This window comes from Staurois parvus, unplaced genomic scaffold (assembly GCF_062004578.1).
Source record: "Staurois parvus isolate SC_StPar_1 unplaced genomic scaffold, SC_StPar_1.0 ptg000165l, whole genome shotgun sequence".
NCBI classification, from domain to species: Eukaryota; Metazoa; Chordata; class Amphibia; order Anura; family Ranidae; genus Staurois; species Staurois parvus.
This window is the reverse complement of record NW_028317961.1, coordinates 2,089,514-2,109,618: the sequence shown is the minus strand read 5'-3', so window position 1 is coordinate 2,109,618 and position 20,105 is coordinate 2,089,514. Positions and strand designations below refer to the sequence as shown.

General features: G+C 39.2%; 1 protein-coding gene across 6 annotated transcripts in view; it reads right to left on the bottom strand.

Annotated features, from left to right (window-relative positions):
- Window positions 1–20,105, bottom strand: part of LAMA2 (laminin subunit alpha 2) — a 1,220,316-nt gene that overhangs the window by 705,586 nt on the left and 494,625 nt on the right. For all 6 annotated transcript variants that reach the window (XM_089676131.1, XM_089676133.1, XM_089676134.1 and 3 more), the window contains exons 10-11: window positions 8,364–8,524; window positions 4,294–4,434 (exon numbers count right to left, since the gene is read on the bottom strand). In XM_089676131.1, coding sequence (XP_089532257.1) covers window positions 4,294–4,434; window positions 8,364–8,524 — 302 coding nt within the window. The remainder of the gene's footprint in view (window positions 1–4,293; window positions 4,435–8,363; window positions 8,525–20,105) is intronic.

Sequence of the window (20,105 nt, the reverse complement as noted above, 5' to 3'; positions counted from 1 at the left end):
CTATTCACATCAACACTCTTGTGTCATTTCAAAACGTATGTGTTTTCACACCCTCTGTGCCTCCTTCATCACCAGTGTGTTAAAACGCTCACCCTTATGGTTGGACTGTAAGAGACTGTAAGCAGCTCAAATCAAGATGTCCCAGGTACTGCTGAGGCAATCCTTTTTTTCCACAGCTCTCAAACTCCATCTTCCCTCCAGTCTGTATATCTCCTCAATGGTATAATAAATAACCACATAGTGCTCTCTGCTATATAATTTATTACACCCAGAAATGGTTAACACTCACATGAAATGCTATCTTGGGTTCCTGTGCATTCCCTCGTCAATCACAGGAAGGTCACATTACCCCAATCCCCATAGATCAAAACGGCCCAACCCAATGTTTAAGATAAGACTGATTTCCTAATTAATGTGGACCATAAAATCTATGTGAAATTGTTGGCCTACCTTCTGCAACCTTTAAAGTAGAACTAAAGGCAAAACATTTTTTTATTTTGGATAAATTAAGGGAAGGGGTAAAACTCCGTTTTTTTTGCCATATGTGTCCCATTGTGAAAATTTACCTTCACTTTCTGTACTATAGCCAAAGCAGGAAATCCATCCAAAGTGAGTGAATTCCTGGTTGTCACCAGTGTCACCAGAAATAGTGTCCCCACTGGAAGATTTCCCCTCTATTACTGTTTTGGGGACAACCCAAACTTTGGGATTTTCTTTCACTTTGCATGATGAAAGTAAACATGACAACTATAGAGGTTGAATCTCCCTAACGAACACAGACAGAAGTAAAAATTTGGCAGGTGTTCTAATCCATCTCTACTCTATCCAAAAAAAATTAAGCCTTTAGTTATACTTTAATCCTGTACTTCATCAGCCTAGACCAGGTTGGTTTTGTCCCTGCTCGTGAGGCTCAGGACAACACCATTAAAACAATTTCTCTCATCTCACACACATGCAAAAATGTGCAAATTGCTTGCTGTTACTAAGAAAGCATTTGATTGCCTGGATTTTTTTTATTTCCTGAGACATCTCTGCTGCAGATTGGTCTACCCTCTACCTTCAAACAAAAAAAAAATAATGTCTCTATACTCCTCCCCCAATAAAAAGAATTAGAATAATGGCCTTCTCTCTGATCCAGTAACCATCTCTAATAGTAACCTTCTCCATACACCAGGGGTGTCTTCTCTCCCTGTTCCTATACGTAATATCTATGGAATTTATGGCCAATGCTTTGAGTGCTAATGATTCTATATGTGGCATCATGTTACAAGACATGCGGCATCAACGTATTGTTTTTGCAGATGATCTGCTTATTTGTGTTTCCAACTAATAATTTGCATTTCCCTCTATCTTAGAGTATACATAAACTCTCACCTTGTAAAACAACTCACACAGTTTCAAATAGAAATGAAAGGTAAAACATTTGTGTATACAGTAGACATAAAAAAGCCTTATAAATACCCTTTCCCCCTTTTTTAGAAGTGATTGCATAACCTCTGTTCTCAGCTGCACAGAAAAGTCAGGGTGGAGAATACTAAATCTCAGTGTCTCAATGTCTCGTTACCAGTCCCAGAATGTGATCATGTCAAAAGTGCTTTTTCTTTTTGCTGAGCATCAAACTCCAATAAATATTTGGGAGTATACATTCCTATAGGGCTTGACAAGTTATATGAGCTTAACTACTTTCTCTATTTATCTCCTTTCAACATACTGTAGGATTCTCAATTGGTTGTCAAAAAACACTTGTGGTTGAGGAGAATATATTTTTTATAAAATGGACATTTTACCACATTTCTTAAATATTTTTCAAACTCATCCGATTCTCATCTCCTGCCAATTTTTTCATTCTATGAGACCAACTTACTTACCTCTAGCCTGGACTCTAGAAATGCCTGTGTTAATATATTCTGGTTAAGTAGAATGTAGATGGGGGCACAGGCTTACCTCATCTTGAATTGTATTTCACTGTGGCAGTGTTGAGCAGGATTACCATATGGTTTTTCTATGCCCACTATGGGTATCCATCGAATGATTTGCCAATAATGTCCTTACCTTAGGTAAGCCCACTTCATCACTCCAGACTATTTCTTCATTGACTTCCTCCCTACTGGAAGTATGTAATTCTGCTAATCTTAGTTATAAGCTCTCCACCTGTATGGGTTCCCTAACCCCCAATACTATGGAACCCAGAATTTCCCTCAGGTATGCAATATTTTTCTGTATTGAACAATATTAGCACCATCCTCTGTTAAATATGCTTTTTGCTCCATGGGTCCCAAACTTCTTTTAGCAGTCTCTGCAAGGGACTACTCACAAGCAGACAGATGGCTTAGTTACTTACAACTCAAACACTTCTTAACTCACCTTACAATCCTAGGACAATTAGATAGACACTTAACACAAATTCAAGCGTTATGCCTCAAGAAATCAGACTGCTCACATATAATATCCCAGCTCTACAGTATACTTTTACATAATGCATTCCCCAATTGTCCCTTCTATACCAGAGATTTGGAGAGAGAACTGGGACATACCATTCTAAAGAAAGAATAGTGGAAAAAAAAATAGTACAGCCAATCATACTCAGCAGCAAAAATGATAAATGCCTGTCCAGATGGTATAAAAGTCCCTTCATATTGCATAAGATTCTGCAATCAATTCCAGATTGGTGTTAGAGATGTGAGGATCACATCTTTACTTCATGTGTTGTGGTCTTGCCCTCATACAGTATTAGACCTTTCTGGAAATCCAGCTTTCAGGTATGTCAATCATCTATGGGGCAGAAGTTGTTCTTTTATCTGTGATACAGGGATTAATTACAAAGACTAAAAAAAGGCCTTCTTTAATTCTTATTATCTGTTAGCTGAGCCCCAATCCCTAGATACTGTATAACAGCTACCATTCCCTCTATTAAAGGATGGGTAGAGACGCTTAACTATGTAATCAGAATGAAGGAATTAACAGCTAACCTTTATGAATGACATTCAAAATGTACTTCAACATGGTAAGCGCTAACTGATTTTTTTACCTAAGCTAAGCTTCATTCCTATTTGTGAGTCCTAATATTATAAAACTTTGCTATATTGTAGAGTCTTCCAGTGTCCTCAGCTGAACGCCCTGGGGTTTATGTACTAAAACTGGAGAGTGCAAAATGAGGTGCACTTTTGCATAGAAACCAATCAGCTTCAGGTTTTCTTGCCAAAGCTTAACTGAACAAGCTAAAGTTAGAAGCTGTTTGGCCACCATGCACAGCCACACCAAATTCTGAGTGAACTAACTTTAGTAAATCCCCCTGCTCTCTCACCTATCTCTTTCCCGCAGCATGCCTCTCTTGGTTCCGTCTTTTTTTCTATTCCTCCACATGTATCTCTTGATACTTTCTTGATTTTTTCTTCACCATTTTTCTCTGAGCTGTCACATTGCAGCATTTTTACCTTTATTTGCAATGTTCCTTATTTGCTGCAGTCACAAGAGAGTTACCATAAGAAATGTGTATTTGCTGTCAATTTGGGTACTTGAATGTATTACAAGAATACAACCATGTAGGTATTGTTGTGTGACTCGTGCATATTATTTTATTTTATCAAGTAATCTTGACAGTGCAAGAACAGTTCAAACCATGTTTTGGATCTTGGAATGTTTTGCTATGTCATGTTGTGTCTTTCATGCTGCTTCTTGATCTGATGTAAGCTCAGAATCTTGAAATATCTTAAAGCCTCAAAACAACTCTACTCTTTAAAAAAAAAAGATGTATTTTGATGAAGTAAACCAAATCTGTCTGTACCCTCTAAGGCAAGGGTCTCCAAACTTTCTAAACAAAGGGCCAGTTGACTGTCCTCCAGACTTTTGGATGGTTGGACTGTGGCCAGTGGGAGTAGAAAATGTCCTGACGATAGTGGGAGGAATAGTGTCCCATCATTGGTATTAAGGGAAGGAATAGTGCCCCATTGTTAGCTTCATTGGAAGGAATAGTGCCCCATCATTGGTGTAATCGGTAGGAATAGTAACCCATTGTTGGTGTCAGTGGGAGGAGTAATGCCCCATTGTTGGTATCAGTGGGATGAATAGTGTCCCATCATTAGTGTCTTTAGCAGAATTTAATGGTGTCAGTGGAAGAAATAGTGGGAATGGGAGGAATAGTGTTCTATTGTGAGTGTCAATAGAAGAAATAGTGACTCATTGTTGGTGTCAGTGGGAGGAATAGTGCCCCAAGAACCAGATAAAGGCATACAAAAATAAATGAGAAATTAAATAAAAAATAAGAAAAAAGTAAGCTGTCATGAGTGCTCTCACCTTGGTATAAGTAAACCGTGAATCTATACAGTTGTTTGAAACTCCAGAACAGAAACACTGATCACAACCTTTTGGATTTTGACGCTGCAAGTTGAAAAATCCCCGCTTACAAACTTGACAGTTGTCACCTTCGACATTTTCCTATAAACAGAATCTCACATTTGGTCTGGATTCTTTTTTGTTTTCATAGATTACTGTTGTTTACTGACTTTGTATTAGAAACACTTAAAAAAAATTAAAATTACATCCTGTGGACAAAGTATTTTGTAATACAGTTAAAATGTTAACATTCATTAGGGGAGTCAATGTATGTTTTTAATTATATACAGAAATTAAAAAGCTAACTTCCTGAGTTTAAATTGTGGTGTCTCTCCTGCCAGTTAGTTATGAACCAAATGTGGTCATTATTTATCTTTGATGTTGATCACAGCAAATGCTTGTCTAAGCTTCAACTGCTTGTTCTAATTCAATGTGAACATCACACAGGTTGAAGACTGCCAATTCAAGTGTTTGTTTCATTTGCAGTTACATGTATAGGGTTCTTTATAACAATAGCAAGAAAATGACAGGTTTTGGCTGTTAAGGATTATATCTGCAGAACATACCATGTTGATCCATGCAACCATAATAGTATTTGAAGTGCACAATTCAATTACAGGCAGTCCCCGGGTTCTGTAAGTATGATCTTAAGCTGAATTGGTATGTAAGTTGGAAAATGTACATTGTTTAAGTGTAACTCCATCAAAAAAATATTAAGTTTTGGATAGCATAGGGAAGGGTTAACACCCCTGTTTGTTTTGCTGCTTGTGCCCCTTTCATAAGATTTCACTTTCTGACCCTGTGACAATTGGATTTTGAACAGAGGGGGGAGAAAAAGGGAAGGAGGTAAAGATGAGTGAGTGTGGGGAAGAGAGAGGGGGGATGATAGAGAGGTGGGGAGAAAGAAAGAAAGAAAGGGGGAGCAAAAGAGGGGAGATGTGGGGAGAGAGGGGGATGAGAGACAAAGAGAGAGATGAGTGTGGGGGGATGAGGGAGAGAGGGAGATGAAAGCAAGAGAGAAAGAGAAGCAAGAGAGAGAGAGAGAGAGAGAGAGAGAGAGAGAAATGGGAGAGAGGGAGTGAGAATGAGGAGGTGAGAAGGCATATAAAGAGAAAGACAGGCACAGAGAGAGGGAAAGAGAGAGAGGAGAGACTCTTTATGGCTCTATGGGGGTAAGTAGAGCTGGTGGTGGCAGGGTGATGGATCAAGAGAAACAGTCTAAGGTTTTCTATGATCACAAAGGTGGAGGAGGACAATGTGACCCCCCCCCCCCCCAGGGCCCTTGGGGAACTAGTGCCACCATGGCCTCCAGGAATTAAAGTGCAACCAGTGCAATTACACTATCTTGCCAAAAGTGTCGGGATGCCTTCCTTTACATGCACGTGAACTTTAATGGCATCCCAGCCTTAGTCAGTAGGATTCAATATTGAGTTGGCCCACCCTTTGCAGCTGTAAAAGCTTCAGCTCTTCTGAGATGGCTGTCCACAAGGTTTAGGAATGTGTCTATGAGAATGTTTGACCATTCTTCCAAAAGTGCATTTGTGATATCAGGCACTGATGTTGGATGAGAAGTCCTGGCTTGCAGCCCCTGCTCTAATTCATATCAAAGATATTCTATCGGGTTGAGGTCAGGGCTCTGTGCAGGCTAGTCAAGTTCCTCCACTCCAAACTCGCTCATCCATATCTTTATGGACCTTGCTTTGTGCACTGGTGCACAGTCATGTTGGAACAGGAAGGGGCCATCTCCAAACTGTTCCCACAAAGTTGAGAGCATGACATTTTCCAAAATGTCTTGGTATGCTGACGCCTTAAGAGTTCCCTTTACTGAAAAGGGGCGAAGCCCAACCCCTTTATAACAACCCCACACCATAATCACCCTCCACCAAACTTTACACTTGGCACAATGCAGTCAGGCAAGTACCATTTTCCTGGCAACCACCAAACCCAGACACGTTAATCAGATTTCTAGACAAAGAAGATTTGTCACTCTAGAGAATACATCTCCCCTGAGTCCACTGATGTGCTTTACACTAGTTGCTGTTGTTCCCAGTTATAATACCACTAACAGTTGACCATGGAATATTTAGTAGCAAGGAAATGTTTCGGATGGACTTATAGCACAGGTGGCAACCTATCATGGTACCACTCTTGAATTCACTGAGCTCCTGAGCGTGACCGCCCATTCTTTCACAAATGTTTGTAGAAGCAGTTTTCATGCCTAGGTGCTTGATTTTATACACCTGTGGCTATGGAGGTGTTTGGAACACCTGAATCCAATGATTTGGAAGAGTGGCCCGATACTTTTGCAATATAGTGTACCTTATGAACTCCTCAGAGCTGTTGACCTGACCCCCCCCCCAAGCTAAGAACGCGATACCCCCCTAACTAGTGAAGGACTACAAGTCCCACCATGAACCCCTGAGATCTAAGCAGTCATATCCTTAGATTTCAGGGATTCATGCTGATACTTTTAGTCCTTTTTGGGGGGGCACATCCTCAGATCTGAGAGGTTCATGCTGGGACTTGCAGTCCTTCACTAGTTGGGGGTGGGTCAGGTCAACAGCTTTGAGGAGTTCATAAGGTACACTATACAGTATTGCAAAAGTATTGGGACACTCCTCCAAATCATTGGATTCCAATCACCTCCATAGCCACAGGTGTATAAAATCAAGCACCTAGGCATGAAAACTGCTTCTACAAACATTTGTGAAAGAATGGGTCCCTCTCAGGAGCTCAGTGCATTCAAGCGTGGTACCGTGATTTTGAGGCGCACATCCTACATCCTCCTTCACTCTGAAAGCTGGGTTGCTAGATATCAGGCGATCCTAGCAACTAATAATTTTACAGTGGCAGAGACAGTGGGCAGTGGCGGCCAGAGGTGGAACCAGCAGAACCGGGTCTCAGTTGGACTAGTACAGTACTGTTAGGGGAAATGCAGTATGCTAATATGACAGCAGGGAGCCTCCATTTGTGAGTATGAGTTGTAATTAGAATGTTCGTAACTCGGGGACTGCTTGTATAGTGACCGCACACACACACAATATAGGTCTGCAAACAGATAGCTACTAAATGGGTGGTTATATATACATATAGCTAGAGAATGTAAAGAATGAGCCTTCTCAGTAGATAATCTACACCTGTATGGTAACCTTTAAAGTGTATCTGTGACTAGACTATGAATATTTTTAGCCAGCAGTATAAGCACTTAAAACGCACCCTTATTGACCTCTACAGCTGCAGGCATTGTGGAGAAATTAACATTCAAAATTTCCATTAGAGGCACTGTTGTCTCCCACCTATAGTACATTTTTTTCTGCTATTGCATTACGTTGCATTGTGTTATTACAATTAGGTATCTGTTAACATCTAGTGGTAGTCCAGCACTACTACAACTTGTTTATTGTACATTTGGTACATTTCTTGCTCCACTGCCCTTCTTCTCCATGTTCTCAGAGTATGGTTTCCTGGAAAGACTCAAAAACATCCTAATACTGTACTTGACAAAGAGAAATTGCGTTGGAGTACATATATTTGTCATATTGGAGAGTTAAGCTGTCTGTGGAGGCTGTTTAATGAGCCTGTGATTGTATGTTATGGACTGATTGAGATATATGGAGCTATGTCAGTACACAAAGTGACATTTGAGATTGAAAAAGCATTGAAATCCCAGCTTATACTTATACTTTATAACTGAGATTTATGTAACTTTGAGATTGAATTACTTCACACTACCTGCAGTGAGGTCAGTGAGGGCTTATTTTAAAGCTGAAATCCGGTCACAAGACAAAACGTTCTTGTCATTGTTGTCATCTTTGTAGGGAGGAATAAGATAAATAACCCTCTCTGTTAAATCCCCCTAGGTTAAGCAAATATTAGACCATTATTATACAGGGTGAGGAGGGGCAGGAGTTGTGTTGCCTAGCAAACAGACATTTTTGTCTGGCATAGGTGCACGTTAACATTGTCTTACAACAAATATATATATATATATATATATATATATATATACTGTACAGTACTTACTAACCTACCTTACAAATACAAGGATCCACACATGGGTCTTCATTTTCACTGCCGTATACACTACAGTTACAAGGTACACAATCTGGATAACCAATATACCCCAAATCACATTGCTCACATTTCTCCCCTCCGTAGCCAGGTTTACAATAACAGGAACCAGGTAACAAGTCTAGATAAAAAATGTTAGAAAAAATGTTTATTGAATTGCAATAAAATAACATCATGTTTCAAATGCAACATTTTTACTAAAGATCAGTGGCATGTTTATTTTTTTAATATGCATTGATTTTAAAGAAAATACTACTGTTGCTACTACTTACTTAGATCTACAAAAGGTTAGGTAGATGAAACTTGAACTTCAAGTCGTGTTTGGATTGTGAGATGAAAGTATGTCTGTAAACCTTACCTATATTCAAGCATGGTCTAACTTTAAGATTAATGTGGGTAACTACTTTCAGTTATTTTCAACTGCATGTGTGTATGGCACATTAGAGATCTGGCATGCCATGGTCAGCACAAACTAATCAGTAAATGGGAGAGAAATTCAGGAATGTAAGATGCCATTTCAAAGAATTTGACAGTTAGAGGTGTAGAACATTACCTATTATTAATTCAAACTAATTAGAACAGACTGATGAAGGACAGGAATAAGAAACAGCTGTCATGTTAAAATTAATTAAATCGGCCTTGTTATGGCTCTAAATTATTAGCAGGTTACATGATTAGCATATTACCAAGTTCAAATAATCCAATTTTAGCCTTTATAGATAATAAACTATCTACTCTATTTAGTAAATTATTGCTAAATTGCAACATTTTATGCAACCAAATTAAAATGTCAAACAGTCCAAAAGTGACACTTCCACTAAAAGTTGGGTCTGGAAGGTTGTGTCGGCACCAGCGTCTTTTATCTTTTGGAAGTTTACCTTTTCAGCTCCTGCACAAACTGGAATCTATGCAGATGTGAAAGTCAGATCACTCAATCTGCATGGTTGTTTCAGGCAGGTACTTAAGAAAATACTGAACCTATTAGCTTGAGAAATGCAGGCTGCACCAGCTGAAACATCAACCACAAAAAAACTTTATTAAAAATTCTTCCTTCTGTTAAGTCACATGGAGTGCACTTACTGTACTTTTTGCATGTGAACCTATTGATTTAGTATGACAACCAGGCAGCTAGCATTTATAGAAGGAGAATTTAGTGTCCCACATATTCTCTCATATAGATTTCTTTTAAAGAAATCTAATTACAAATGAGCATTTTTTTAATAATCGCCACTGTTAAATTGCTGCAGTAGTGAAACATCACCTCTTAGGAATAGGTATGTGTGCTGTTATTCTGTTGTATTCATTTCCCCCCAGAAAAGAAATGGAAGTTCAATATCAGGCTGTAACAGGGGCGGACTGACCATTCAAGCACTCGGGCACTGCCAGAGGGCCCGGGGTCAGTAGGGGGCCCAATGAAATGCCCCTGGTACCTTTTTTATAGGCTTTTTTGAGTGTGGGCAAGGACACAGGGGCCCCATGATCCCCTATTGCCCGAGGGCCCCATGAGTTGTCAGTCCACCCCTGGGCTGTAAGACACCATTAGAGGTTAAACACTGACACACTCTCCAGCCATTTGGAGGAGCCTAAAATTGTTAAACGCCATCAATGTTTTTTTCATGTAACTCTGACAGAAAATGTATTATATGACATTTTGTGGATGTGTCATCAGGATTGACCTCAAGCAGTGGAAAGGGAGGCTTTACATCCTAAAGCTCATCTAAACACTTTGAAAGGAATGGCAAGGATAATAAAAATAAAACATACTGAAAGATCACACAATAACATAAAGGTAAGTTTACAGTAATTTCTGTGTGGAAATTCAGTTTACTTTACTGTATATGCCCATCTGTGATTGTTTTTTTTAACAGCTAAATCATCAAAGTTCACAGTTTTTGTTACTTTTAAAACTCAACAAATAAATCAGCCACAATAATTTTGCAGGTTGACATTTTAGATAAAATGCATTTTTGCTACTTTTCTGTTCAAAAATATTTGCCATCCAATACCTATTGTAATCCTTTTTTTATCTACATTTCAGCTGATTATCATCATTAAAAATGTCATGCTGCTGACCAATACTTCCAGTACTCATCATATGCTTAATGAGAACTTGTTGTAAACTTCTTGAACCCCTATTAGTGTTGTATAAAAATTGTGTTAAAAAATAAATAAAAAGTTCAATACCAGAGTCAGATATTGTTTACAAATAAAAGAACAGTGCACAATTATGTAAAAAAAATTAAATACCGCACAGCAGGGAGAAGGTCTTTCATATGACTTAAAGGAAAACATTGCAAATACAGAACTGCATAGAATGCTACTGAACAGTACAATAGAATCCTTTCCCCCTAGATCCTTATCCAAACATGAAACCTGGGTTGGCCATCTGTGCATTTCAAAACTAGGGCGGTGTCAGGGGGCAAGGCAACTGCACTAGAAGATGGCCACTGTGTGAGACAGCTCCACTTCACAGCTGGGGAGATCACAACACACAAGGGCTCAAAGCAGCTTCCTCGCCCATCCACCAGCTGTCTTACACACTTGCACCCTGTAGCATGCATCGGAGGTGAAAAGAAGCCCCTATGCAGAGGACATTGGAGAGTTGCTTCCCTCCTCTCCCCTTCAGGCTATGGCAAGATGGTGGCCACAACTCACAGCAGGCCGGACTGCACACAGGGCCTCACAGAAACAGCCATCACAGTGCTGAGATGGCTAGACAATACAATTCAGCGGAATCTTCAGACTCTGAAACATCTACCCCAACCACTTGCAGCCCAGCCAAGTCTAGACCCATTGAAGTGGAAGAGGATCCAGCTGCTCTGAATGACATGGAGGTAGGCTCATCTCAAGCTGAATCTTCATCATCTCCAGACTGCCTTGACCCCATTACAGCCTTCCCTACCATAGGACAACCAGTATTTCAGTGCCTACTCTATACTGTGCACTGAAGATTTATTTGATGTCTGGCGCTGTCAGCATGTGTCTGAAAGAGACTATACCTTTTTTTTCTCCCAGACATGCCACGTATACTTGTATTGATTTATTCCTAGTAGATAAATGGCTACTCCAACAGGCCTCCTCGTCCGTTTCGGACATCATGTAATCAGACCTACACGGCCATACAGCTATCTCTTTATATGTAAAGGAGAAGGTCTCCTGACAACCAGTACACCTATTGTGCTGCAATTCTAACGTTATCCATACTCCTACTAATGTTACATTGCTCTCTCAGCATCTCCAGGACTACTTTGAAGTAAATGCTGCCTCCTCTAAAGATACCTCCTTCCTATTGAATGCCTATAAGGGTTATATGAGAGGAATAATAATTCAAATTTGTTCCCAAGTCAAGAAACAATATTCCAACCCTACACATTCCCCTACCCTTTATAAACTCAGACTTGAATTGAGAGGACTTCTATTTAAACAATATGATAAATCTGCGAGAGGCCTCAAAATAAAACATTACGGGGGGCATGGTCTGACAATGGCGCATTGAAGACGCTCTTCCCAGAGCTCTGCATGGACCGGGACAGATAACCTCCTTGTAGAATAAATTGAAAATTATTATTAAGGCGCCAAGTAAAAAAATATTGTGTGTAATATGAAGCTTCCCCTAATAGGGTGGATAGCCACACTTGTGCAAACAAATAATTATAAATAGACAGGTGCTACATATACATATGAGAGGCTTGTTTCACAACATGCCCCAAAACCAAACCATAAAATTGTATTGAACCTAAAGTGCACAGGTAAATTTAGGTTTAAGAAACGGTGAGGTGACAGTCCTTTCTATTTCTCCACGCTGTGACCCAAAAGAGGAGAGTGACTTTATATCTTCACTACATGTCGGCAAGTAATATATAAATTGCCTTGCTGCTGACTTGACCTCAGGGGCAGGGGGGGGGGGTTTCTCCTCCCGTTTCCCGGAATCATTGCTGACCTTGAAGCACTCCTCATTCTGATGAGTTGGACCCAGGGGCGGACTGACAACTCATAGGGCTCCATGGGCAATAGGGGATCATGGGGCCCCTGTGTCCTTGCCCACACTCAAACCATACCCAAAAAACCTATGAAAGATACCAGGGGCATCTCATGGGGCCCCCTACTGACCCCGGGCCATCGGGCAGTGCCCAAGTACCCGGATAGGCAGTCCTCCCCTGGTTGGACCCTGACATCCAGGCTGGGACTCAAGGCTTATGACCCTATCTGCTGTGGATGGTGTCTTCTGGAATATTGCCTCCCTTTGCCGTGCCCCTCTGCCTTTCCTGGCCTGAAGGGAATAGTTGGATTTCTACTTGGGAATGTCATTTGGGCCACGGGTGGACCCCCTCCCCCCCCCCTCTATTTTGGACCCCCTCTCCCACCCCTACTCACCCTCATTCCCCCTTACCCCTTCCCTTCTTTTTTCTTCCCTCTTCTTTTTCCATTCTCGCTTTCCCCAGACTTTCCTGCTTTTCTCCTTTTCCCTATTCCTCCCCCCTCTCTATCTGTCTTCCTTCCTCCTTTCTCCTGCTCTGGAGGCTTCTCCATGCTTTTTTTTTCTGCAGTCTCTCTCTCACCTGGGGCCCCCGGATACGTCCATAGACACCTGTTGGTAGTGGGGAGGCATCCTCCCATTTTGCTATGGCCTGTAAAAGATTACTACTCTCAACACTAGGGATCTGGACACCTCAGAGAAGCATTCACGGCTTCTGGCTGATCTCCGGAAAAGTAAGACCCTGGTCACTGTTTTACAGGAAACGCATTTCAAATGCGATCATGTCCCCAAATTGACCAACAGGGACTTTCCGTGGGTGTGCAATAGTTCCTCACCCATCTCTAAATTGAAAGGAGTGAGTATCCCGATTGGCAACTCTGCGCCTTGGCCGTGTGTTCCACCTTGTTGAGCTTTGCAAACATATTAAGGACTTAATAACAAGGGGAGAAGGAAAAATGTCCATGTGCAGGGAATACGTGAAATGGCAGAGCATGTTCAAATTCTCCACACCTGTAAACTCTCTATAATGACCTCTTGTAAAGACACCTAGACATGGTAGTCAAGTGCAAGAGGGTACATTGTGCACTCAGAACATGCAGAAGGAAAACAGACCCACCAAATGATCTAGTATGTTGTTTTGCTAGTTTTCACCTGAAAGAAGAGGCAATGCGGGCTAGAGAACAGAAGCTGTTAACATTTAATGAGGCTGAAGTTCAGATCTGCCAGGACTTCTCCCTGATCACACTTCCGAACCGTAGGGATTTGTGCCCCCTTCTCATGACCCTAAAGGCCATTGCATTCATTACAGGTGATGGTTCATCTTTGGACTTTCTGTCACTGACTGAGGACATGTGCCCTTACTCCATTATGCAGATGAGCTACCTTCTTTCTGTGCAGCCTTCCAGATACCAATGGTTAATGCTCCACATTTATACTGAGAGTTTTGTCTCCCTGACTCCTGGCCACTTAGTGAGCTACAACCTGAAGACAGATGCCGAGGTCCCAAGGTCTTGTTTGGCCACACACATCCAGACCAACTGGAGGTCCTTAACACCGATGCAGGAAAATAGGAGGAAGCTCCTACGTAGCTCAGCAGCACTGCAGGATCCACTACCATTAACCCGAGGAAGCTTTCCTCAGTTGTGAGATTCCAGCTACTTGCCATATTTTCTCTTTTTTCTGCTCTGACTAACCCCTGTTCAAATTCCTGGAAACTCCTATCTATGTAGCCCATGGGTTATAGTTTATTATACTTTGCTGTTGCTGTGGGTCACAATCCACTCCACTGGCTATTTTGGACACGATGCTTGCTTAGTGGGGGAAACTCAGATGCATCCACATGGATAAAGGTCTACATTCACTGTTGTTTTACCTGCTTTGTGACTTCTGCCATGTATACAGCCTGGGACACTGAAACACTTTCTCTTCATTATTATTTAGGGTCGATGTTAATAGTGCAGAAAACCTCTCCCTATTTAATTATTTATTTAGCTATATATTTCTTTATTTTTTACTAGTTACTATTGCCTGCCCTCTCATGAGGTGCTATAAGCTTGTTTATAGCTGTGTGGCTCACTAGCAGTAATCTACTCCATGCTGGAAATGGTTGGATAACACCTGAAGCGTCACAAGTAGCTTTGTCCCCTATTGCTGTTGGCAAGGACTGCTGGACTACAGGAATGTTTTTGATTGTATCTTATTGGTTGGCCAAGGAGTCCAGATTTAGGTGTTCACCCACTCATTTCATTGTCCAGTGTTCACATACTGTAATTAGAACTAGAATGCCTTGCTCTTATCTCCTCACCTATTTATGAATATAACAGTGTTGGAGTCTCTTTGCTCACAAGTTTATTTCCTTGCTACCTCCTTTCTAAATACCTAGGCATTATTACAGTTTTCTACACTATGCCAACTTAACAATGGTGTGTTTGGTGAGGGCCACTACTCTTAGATGTGGAGCAATACGTGTTCTCATTTATTGCTAAAAATATTGGTATGTATCACTCCTCAACTAGGACATTGTAGTAAGCAGCAAGGCCTGGTTTTGGAAACGGCCCCTGCACTCTTCTAGGAGTGTGTTTGTTGCAACATGTTTCTATATTGCTCTTAGTGTAGAGCTATTATCTTATTGAAGGTGCCCATGTGGGGCCTCCACCAGGGCTCTGTTGAGAACTTTTTGCCCCCTTAGACACACCCAAGATACTCCTTTGCACTTTTTGGTGCTGCTATCATGCTATTTACTGGTAATTTGAGAGGGTGGATGTCTCCCTAGGTCCCTAAGGATAATGCCTAACTATGATGTTATGGTCTAGCAGTATATTATTATTATAATTATTATTATACAGGATTTATATAGCGCCAACAGTTTGCTCAGCGCTTTACAATATAAATTGCTCCTCATGTATGTTTAGAAGGTTGATTATGTGAATGGAGCTTTGCCTCCTAATTCCTAATATCATGCTGAATTTCTCTATGTTATTTTGGGAGGGGAAGGTTTTGAGGTGCTTTATACACATAGGGCACCAGTAAATGGGTTAGCATTAGTACAGGACTATTTGCTGGAGGGTATGGACCCTGCCTCCTCCCTCATAAAAGTATAAATATAAAAGTAACTGTGTAAGCATAGTTGAACTGCACTGGTGGCTTAGTTGTTTATTTGTTCTACTCCCAGACATTCTCTTAGCAAATCTATCTTGGATATCCTGTATTGCGGATTCCCCTTTGGAGCTGAGGGTCACACACATGTCTAACAGACTCTAGTTATTGTCCCCACTCAACAGGCATTGTTTTCCTCTTCTCTTTCCTCCCACTCCCACCTCCATTTTTTCCCCCCCTTATACAGTACCCTCTGTCCTTTATCATATTTTTGGCTATGATATATCAGCTCACATCTCCCTCAGTCTCTCATACTATTTAGTTTAGCCGGTCAGTAGCTCCTACATACTGCTCACCATGAATTTTCAATGTACAATAGCAACCCACCAATCTAATGTTAAGATCTTTTCTATTAATAACAATGGCTCAAATACTCCTGAAAAAGGTCTCAGTTTCAAGTATAAAGATTGTGTTTCTCTAGGAGATTCATTTTAGATCTGATTGAATTCCCAAATTATCTAATCACAGATACCCTACAGCATTCCATGCTTCCAACCCCTTCTCTAAATCCAAAGGGGTCTCATGTCTCTTCTCTAAGCACAGTCAGTGTACACCAACAATACGGTAGGCTGGCCAGGCTGGCAATTTCCTTTTCTTGACGGGCAGATTAGGCTCTAGACCATTGACCCTGGCTAATATTTCCTGCCTGAATGAGGGATAGGTGGACTTCTTTAGACGGGTCAGTGAACAACTAGGGAAGTTCAAAGAGGTCCCTTTGGTAGTCAGTGGTGACATCAGCATGCCATTCACCCCTTTATTACACACCTCTACAGGGTTCTCATCTCTGCCATATAGGGCCCTGTGTCTCATTAAAACCCATCTGGCTAACCTCTTTTTCTCTCCACCTCAATAAAAATACATGACTATTTGTTCCTCTCGCAGGCTGACTGTAGATACTTATCCTCAGCCACAATAGAGTCAATGTTGACTTCAGACCACCATCCTAACCCTTTATCTTTAAGTCTTCCCAAACCGGAAGTTAGAACAAAAATATGGAAACTGAATTCTTTCTTATTCAGTGATCCAATACTACTGCTAACCTTTCAAACCAGCCTTTGGACTTATTTTGACACCAGTGATACCCCTGACACATCCCTCTTACACATAGGGTAGTGCATAAATGTGTAATTAGGCATGAATTTATTATTTTGTGACAGTTCTAAAAAAGGACCATTTGAGACCTCACTGATACGATCATATCTCTAGAGATGGCCCATAAACAATCGATAGCTCAGGAGACTTTAGCTGAACTACCCCAAGCGAGGCAGATGCACTAATAGAAAACGTATCCTTACTCAAATTCTATTTTATGAATAAGGCAACAAAAGTGGGAAATTATTAGCCAAGTATTTATATGCCAAAAGTACCTCATAAATGGAAACAAATAGATACAATGTTTCAACCGCTGTAAAATGTGAATGTCAGAGAACTGTCAGAAATAGCGGAGCTCTGCAGATACACTTAGCGGAGCTCTGCAGATACACTTTTTTGCCGGCTTGGAATTCTTCTTATTTTCATCCTACTTCTTCTTCTTCTTCATCATCCTCATCCTCATCCTCAGAAGAAGAAGAAGAGGATGAGGATGAGGATGAAGAAGAAGAAGAAGAAGTAGGATGAAAATAAGAAGAATTCCAAGCCGGCAAAAAGTGTATCTGCAGAGCTCCTCTATTTCTGACAGATACACTTTTTCCCGGCTTGGAATTCTTCTTATTTTCATCCTACTTCTTCTTCTTCTTCTTCTTCTTCTTCTTCATCCTCATCCTCATCCTCTTCTTCTGAGGATGAGGATGAGGATGAAGAAGAAGAAGTAGGATGAAAATAAGAAGAATTCCAAGCCGGCAAAAAGTGTATCTGCAGAGCTCCGCTAAGTGTATCTGCAGAGCTCCGCTATTTCTGACAGTTCTCTGACATTCACATTTACAGCGGTTGAAACATTGTATCTATTTGTTTCCATAAATGGAAACAAATAGATACAATGTTTCAACCGCTGTAAATGTGAATGTCAGAGAACTGTCAGAAATAGAGGAGCTCTGCAGATACACTTTTTGCCGGCTTGGAATTCTTCTTATTTTCATCCTACTTCTTCTTCTTCTTCTTCATCCTCATCCTCATCCTCAGAAGAAGAAGAAGAATGAAAAGAAGAAGAAGAAGAATGAAAAGAAGAATGAAAAGAAGAAGAAGAATGAAAAGAAGAAGAAGAAGAATGAAAAGAAGAATGAGAAGAATGAAAAGATTGTTATTCTTCTTCTTTTCATTCTTCTTTTCATTCTTCTTCTTCTTTTCATTCTTCTTATTCTTCTTTTCATTCTTCTCATTCTTCTTTTCATTCTTCTCATTCTTCTTCTCATTCTTCTTTTCATTCTTCTTCTCATTCTTCTTTTCATTCTTCTTCTTCTTTTCATTCTTCTCATTCTTCTTTTCATTCTTCTTTTCATTCTTCTTCTCATTCTTCTTTTCATTCTTCTTCTTTTCATTCTTCTTTTCATTCTTCTTCTTTTCATTCTTCTTCTTCTTCTTTTCATTCTTCTTTTCATTCTTCTCATTCTTCTTCTCATTCGTCTTTTCATTCTTCTTCTCATTCTTCTTTTCATTCTTCTTCTTTTCATTCTTCTCATTCTTCTTTTCATTCTTCTTCTCATTCTTCTTTTCATGAAGAAGAAAAGAAGAATGAGAAGAATGAAAAGAAGAATGAAAAGAAGAAGAAGAAGAATGAAAAGAATAATGAGAAGAAGAATGAAAAGAAGAATGAAAAGAAGAATGAGAAGAATGAAAAGAAGAAGGAAAAGAAGAATGAAAAGAAGAAGAAGAATGAAAAGAAGAATGAAAAGAAGAAGAAGAATGAAAAGAAGAAGAATGAAAAGAAGAATGAAAAGAAGAAGAAGAATAAAAAGAAGAAGAAGAAGAATGAAAAGAAAAAGAAGAAGAATGAAAAGAAGAATGAAAAGCAGAAGAAGAATGAAAAAAGTAGAAGAAGAATGAAAAGAAGAATGAGAAGAATGAAATGAAGAAGAAGAAGAATGAAAAGAAGAATGAAAAGAAGAAGAAGAATGAAAAGAAGAAGAAGAAGAATGAAAAGAAGAATGAAAAGAAGAAGAAGAAGAATGAAAAGAAGAATGAGAAGAATGAAAAGATTCTTCTTCTTCTTTTCATTCTTCTTTTCATTCTTCTTCTTCTTTTCATTCTTCTTCTTCTTCTTTTCATTCTTCTTTTCATTCTTCTCATTCTTCTTTTCATTCTTCTTTTCATTCTTCTTCTCATTCTTCTTTTCATTCTTCTTCTCATTCTTCTTTTCATTCTTCTTCTTCTTTTCATTCTTCTTTTCATTCTTCTCATTCTTCTTTTCATTCTTCTTCTCATTCTTCTTTTCATTCTTCTTCTCATTCTTCTTTTCATGAAGAAGAAAAGAAGAATGAGAAGAATGAAAAGAAGAATGAAAAGAAGAAGAATGAAAAGAAGAATGAGAAGAAGAATGAAAAGAAGAATGAAAAGAAGAATGAGAAGAATGAAAAGAAGAATGAGAAGAATGAAAAGAAGAATGAAAAGAAGAAGAAGAAGAATGAAAAGAAGAAGAGGAATGAAAAGAAGAATGAAAAGAAGAAGAAGAATGAAAAGAAGAAGAAGAAGAATGAAAAGAAGAATGAAAAGAAGAAGAAGAATGAAAAGAAGAAGAAGAATGAAAAGAAGAATGAACAGAAGAATGAGAAGAATGAAAAGATTCTTCTTCTTCTTCTTTTCATTCTTCTTTTCATTCTTCTTCTTCTTCTTTTCATTCTTCTTTTCATTCTTCACATTCTTCTTTTCATTCTTCTCATTCTTCTTCTCATTCTTCTTTTCATTCTTCTTCTTCTTTTCATTCTTCTTTTCATTCTTCTCATTCTTCTTTTCATTCTTCTTCTCATTCTTCTTTTCATTCTTCTTCTTCTTTTCATTCTTCTTTTCATTCTTCTTCTCATTCTTCTTTTCATGAAGAAAAAAAGAAGAATGAGAAGAATGAAAAGAAGAATGAAAAGAAGAAGAATGAAAAGAAGAATGAAAAGAAGAATGAAAAGAAGAATGAGAAGAATGAAAAGAAGAATGAAAAGAAGAAGAAGAAGAATGAAAAGAAGAATGAAAAGAAGAAGAATGAAAAGAAGAATGAGAAGAATGAAAAGAAGAATGAAAAGAAGAAGAAGAAGAAGTATGAAAAGAAGAAGAAGAAGAATGAAAAGAAGAAGAAGAATGAAAAGAAGAATGAAAAGAAGAAGAAGAAGAATGAAAAGAAGAAGAAGAATGAAAAGAAGAAGAATGAAAAGAAGAATGAAAAGAAGAAGAATAATGAAAAGAAGAAGAAGAATGAAAAGAAGAATGAGAAAAATGAAAAGATTCTTCTTCTTCTTCTTCTTTTCATTCTTCTTTTCATTCTTGTTCTTCTTTTCATTCTTCTTTTCATTCTTCTTTTCATTCTTCTTTTCATTCTTCTTCTCATTCTTCTTTTCATTCTTCTTCTTCTTTTCATTATTCTTTTCATTCTTCTCATTCTTCTTTTCATTCTTCTTTTCATTCTTCTTCTCATTCTTCTTTTCATTCTTCT